The sequence below is a fragment of the Manacus vitellinus genome, unplaced genomic scaffold (assembly GCF_001715985.3).
Source record: "Manacus vitellinus isolate BGI_N305 unplaced genomic scaffold, ASM171598v3 scaffold_16_pilon, whole genome shotgun sequence".
Classification (NCBI taxonomy): domain Eukaryota; kingdom Metazoa; phylum Chordata; class Aves; order Passeriformes; family Pipridae; genus Manacus; species Manacus vitellinus.
Genome location: NW_021939189.1, coordinates 16,210,335 through 16,215,665, shown reverse-complemented (window position 1 = coordinate 16,215,665; position 5,331 = coordinate 16,210,335). Strand labels below are relative to the sequence as shown.

At 60.0% G+C, this 5,331-nt stretch overlaps 1 protein-coding gene across 4 annotated transcripts in view; it reads left to right on the top strand.

Moving 5' to 3' along the window:
* Positions 1-6: 6 nt before the first annotated feature.
* Positions 7-5,331, top strand: part of CELF6 (CUGBP Elav-like family member 6) — a 16,978-nt gene continuing 11,653 nt past the window's right edge. For all 4 annotated transcript variants that reach the window (XM_029958834.1, XM_029958833.1, XM_029958835.1 and 1 more), the window contains exons 1-2: positions 7-77; positions 3,842-3,924. In XM_029958834.1, the coding sequence (XP_029814694.1) occupies positions 68-77; positions 3,842-3,924 (93 nt within the window). In that variant the 5' untranslated portion in view covers positions 7-67. The remainder of the gene's footprint in view (positions 78-3,841; positions 3,925-5,331) is intronic.

The following is a 5,331-nucleotide window of genomic DNA, read 5'->3' as shown; positions in this document are numbered from 1 at the left end:
CAAGCCGCTCTTCGAGGAGTTCGGCCGCATCTACGAGCTCACCGTGCTCAAGGATCGCTTCACCGGCATGCACAAAGGTGCGGGGGCGCCGGGCCGGGGACACCCCCCGGGTGGGACACTGTGAGGGGGGCACCCGGGGATGGGGCTGGCCTGAGGGGAGGTATCGCTCAGGTGGGACACCCTGAGGGGGGGACGACTCTCAGGTGAGGTACCGCTCAGATGGGACACCCTGAGGCGGGGGGGAAACCCTCAGGTGAGGTACTGGTCGGATGGGACACCCTGAGGGGCAGTGCCCTGAAATAGGGGACCCTTCAGGTGGGAGACCCCTGACATGTGGCACGTGAGTATGGGGCACCCCTGGGGTGGGACATCCCGTGGTAGGGGAGACCCCTCCAGTGAGGGACCCTTCAGGTGGAGCGTCCTGAGGTGGGGGGAACCCCTCAGGTGAGGGGTCCTGTCCCTCAGGTGGGATGCCCTGATGTGAAGACACCCCTGAGGTGAGGTACCCCTCAGGTGGGACGCCCTGAGATGGGGCACCCAGATGTGGGGCTCTCCTGACGTGAGGTACCCCTCAGGTGGGATGCTTGAGGTGGAGAGCTCTGAGATAGGGGAACCCCTCAGGTGGGACACCCTGAGGTGGGAAAACATGAGGTCGAGGACCCTGATATAGGGGGACCCCTGAGGTGAAGACACCCCTGATTTGAATACTACTCAGGTGGGACAACCTGAGGTGTGGCACCTAACTATGGGGCACTGCTGGGGTTGAACATCCTAAGGTGGAATGCCCTGAGATAGGGGTGGGTACCTGTCAGGTGGGACATCCTGAGATGGAGCACCTCGAGACAGGGGAACCTCTGAGGTGGGACATCCCTGATGTGGGACAACCCTGAGATGAAGACATGCCTGAGGTGAGGTACCTTGGAGGTGGGACACCGTTGAGGTGAAGATACTGAAATATGTGGCACCCCTGAGGTGAAGGCACCCCTGAGGTGGGATAACCTGAGGTGGAGCACCCTGAGATATAGATACCCCTCAGGTGGGACACTTTGAGATGTGGCACCGATGATCTGCAAACACCCCTGAGGTGGGACATGCTGGCATGGGGCACCTCTGAGATGGGGGTACCCCTGAGGTGGTGTACCCCTGAAATGGAGGTACTTCTGTGGTGGGACACCCTGAGGTGGGGCACCCAAAGGTGGGGCACCCAAATGTGGGGCACCCCTCAGTTGAGTTACACTTAAGGTAGAAGTACCCTTGATCTGGAGGTACCCATAAGTATGGGGGCACCCCAAGGAGGGGATACCCCTGAGGTGAAGGTACCCCTGAGTTGGGGGCACCATTGAAATGGAGGTACACCTGACATGGGCCACACTGCTATGGGGTACCCCTGAGGCAGAGGTACATCCAAACTAGGGACACCCCGGTATCGGGCACCCCTAAGGTGGAGGCACCCCTGAGGTGAAGGTACATCTGAGGTGGGGGCATCCCAGTATGGAGTGTCCTGGTATGTGGGCCCCCTAAGATTGGGGTACCCCACGGGAAGAGGCCCCCACCAATGGTGGAAGAACCTCTAGGATGGGGACACCCGGGGGGCACCCACATGGGGGGCACCCACCTGGGGTTAGGGTGCTGCCATCTGTCTTGGGGGCACCCTGGGATTGGAGCACTGCAGGGCTGGGAGCACCCCAGTGGATTTTGGGACACTGTCTGGGTTGGGGGCACCTGTCTGGCATTGGGACACCCACATGAGTTTTGGGTACCACTGGAGTTGGAGCATCCCTGGGATGGAGGCACTCACCTGGTATCGAGGCACCCAGCACGGATGGGGCCCCCCCTGCCTGCACTGTGCCCCCGGTGCTGTGTGGCACCGTGGCATGGGGTGCAGAGCACCAGCACCCCGAGCAGCGACACACCAAAGGGCTCACACGGCACCACTGGGGCCCCTCCAGAAACCCCCTCCCGTGAGCTGGGGTCTGCGGCGCTGGAGCAGTGTCAGGGCACCCCAGTGTCACCCAGGCAGGATCCACAGGCTGTCATCGAGCCCCTGTGCCACGGGCAGCACCTGTTTCAACATGACTTTCGGGAAGCCGAAACTCGGCACCTGTGGATGTGGCCACATCAATGCCCTTCGGCCTTGGGGCAGCCACCTGGACTCCACCATTCTCAGCACCGTGGCCTCCGAAATGTCTCCAGGTGCCTCTGAAGCTGTTTGTGTACCCGGAACAATGGGATTTGCACCTTTCCAGGCCCCCTCAGCGCTCCTTCCATCACGGGCTTCAACGGCTGCGGCCCAGCCGCGTGATTTAATTGCGGACACTCCTCCGATTTGAACGGCATCCTCCCTCCCGGCGAGCCTCTGGAGCGGAATCGCTCCCGCGCCTACCCTCCAAACTTCTCCCGAACACCCGGGCACTGTCCACATTGTTGCCTGCAGGGAAAAGGGGGAAAAAAAAGAGAGAAAGAAGAGCACAGAGGAGGAAGCCAATGTGATTGCGGATGGTAAACACTGGAAATGGCACCGGGACTGAGGCGAGCTGCTGTGCTGATCTCCACTTCCCACCCGCAGTGATTGTATCCAGGGGGGATCTCTCCTTGCTCCCCACGAGGGCAGATGTCCCCAGCACCCCAAGGCAGGCGAGGGACCCCATCCCTCGGTGTCCCCCACCCTGCTGCTGCACTGCCTCTCCTCCCAGGCACGCTGATTGTACTTATTAAGAGTTATTAATACTTAATCAGCTGGCGGATTTAATTGTGCCAATATTAAAAATGCATCAATGTCAATTTTATTCATTAAATATTTACTTTGTTGAAGGAAAACTGTTTTGCTGCTGTTTTAATATCACTTTCAGATGCTTTTGGATGTGACCCCAGCAAACTGGGGGGGAGCCCTCGGGGAGGGAGCAGCACAGCGGCGGCACGAGGACCGGGAATGCTCTGGGAGAGATGGAGGGAAGAGGACGGGACCCTGTCCCCAGGGCTCGCTTGTCGCCGCCAGCTCCGCGTGAGCGAGCGGTTCGGCAGCGTGAGTCAGCGTGGGAAAACCTCACCCCAGGCGCATTCCCGATTCCCGAAGCACCGCGATGTCGGAGGAGCTGGAGCGCCTTCGCCACACAAGTCTCATCCCAAGGAGGATGCTCAGGGCTGGGAGAAGTGTGGTGGCAAGCCAGGATGCGTGGCCTTGACACTGAGAGATCTTCTTCCTGGAGGACGTGGGCTGTGGCTTTCCCCAGAGCCTAGGGCTGGAGCAGCACTGCCCACGTGCTGCCTGCTCCTGCCTTGCTCCTTCGTCTATCCCACTGCTCCATCTCCCGCCCTGTTTTGGGGGTGAGCTGTGGCTGCACTGGTGCCCACCTGGGTGTCTGGGTGCCAGAGTACCAGGTTGCCACATGCCAGGCTGCTGGGCACCAGAGTGAAGGGATGCAGGATGCCATGGTGCTGAGGTGCTGGATGCCACCATGCCAGGTTGCAGGGATGCTAGATGCCATTCTGCAGCATGCTGGAATGCTGGATGCCATGGTGCCAAGGGGCTGGATTCCACGGTGCCAGGATGCTCAGGTGCTGAGTGCCACCATGCCAGGATGCTGGGGTGCTGAGTGCCACCATGCCAGGATGCTAGGGTGCTGGATGCTAGGGTACCAGGGTGCCAGATGCCATGGTGTTGAGTACCAGGGTCCTGGGCTGTCAGGGTGCTGGGACACTGGACACCATGGTGCTGGGGTGCTGAATGCCAGGGTACTGAGATACCTCAGTGGCATATTATCCATGCCCCCAGTTCCCCGTGTGCCTGGGGCTCTGCGGCGGTGCCAGGCCAGACACTGATCCCTTCTCCCCATCTCCGCAGGCTGTGCCTTCCTCACCTACTGCGCCCGCGACTCGGCGCTGAAGGCTCAGAGCGCCCTGCATGAGCAGAAGACGCTGCCGGGGGTAAGTGACACCGGGGGGGTCGGGGTGAGCTGGGGTGGGGGCCGGTGACACCTCCCTGGGGCGCGGGAGCCACTTCCAGTGGCCGCAAACCGAGGAATCGATTTTCCTGCCGCCCGCGTGCTGTTGCGCGTTCTGTGGGCTCCGACCTCCCGAGCTTAACAAAGTGAAAATAAATATTTAATTATTCGCCTAAATAAAAATCAATAGGCCCGCGGGTTGGCTGGGGAACGTGCCGGGGCCCGTGAATATCAATCCCTGCCGCGGGCGCGCGGGGCTGGCGGAGGGGGACGTGGGTCAAGGGGATGTGGCTTCCTGAGATGTGCTGTCACTGGGGTGACTGGGCGCTGGTAGGTTTAAGAGTTAATAGCCCATTTCGGCAGCCTAAAGGAGGCGGGGTCAGGCCCTGCCGTGGGGGAATCTCATCAGGCACACAGGTGAGGTGTATGGCTGCCGTAGCTGCTGGGCCCTTTCCACAGGGTGAGCACAGGGATGCGTGTGAGCATGTGCGTGCATGTGAGTGTGTGGGCACGAGCCCTGCCTGGGCACATGTTTGCGCACACCCCTCTGGGCCTGTGTGTTCGTGGTGGGCGTGGGGGGCATCTGGGCAGGTGTGGCCATGTGCTCAAACCCCTGTGTTGGTGCTCCCATCTGCATGTGCTCACCTGTCTGTGCCTGAGCACACGTCACTGTGCTTGTGAACACTCCTCTGTGCCTGTGTGCCCACCTCTGTGTTTGTGCACAGCCACGGGTGCTTGTGAAGACACCTGTGTGTGCCTGTGAAAACACCCCTGTGCCTGTGCATGCACCTCCATGCTTGTGCACACCCACGTGTGCTTGTGTACCTGTCTACATGTGCACACCCCTCTGTGCTTGTGCATGCCTCCTGTACCTGTGCACACCCGTGTGTGCTTATACAATCCCCCTGTACCTGTGCTCACACCTCTGTACCTGTGCTCACCCCTGTATCTATGCTCACACCTCTATACATGTGCTCACACCTGTACCTGTGCTCACCCGTGTGTGCTTATACAATCCCCCTGGACCTGTGCTCACACCTCTGTACCTGTGCTCACCCCTGTATCTGTGCTCACACCTCTATACCTGTGCTCACACCTCTATACCTGTGCTCACCCCTGTATCTATGCTCACACCTCTATACCTGTGCTCACCCCTGTACCTGTGCTCACACCTGTACCTGTGCTCACCCCTGTACCTGTGCTCACACCTCTATACCTGTGCTCACCCCTGTGTCTATGCTCACACCTCTATACCTGTGCTCACACCTGTACCTGTGCTCACACCTCTATACCTGTGCTCACACCCCTGTACCTGTGCTCACACCTCTATATCTGTGCTCACACCACTATACCTGTGCTCACACCTCCACCTGAGCACCCCCCTTCCCCC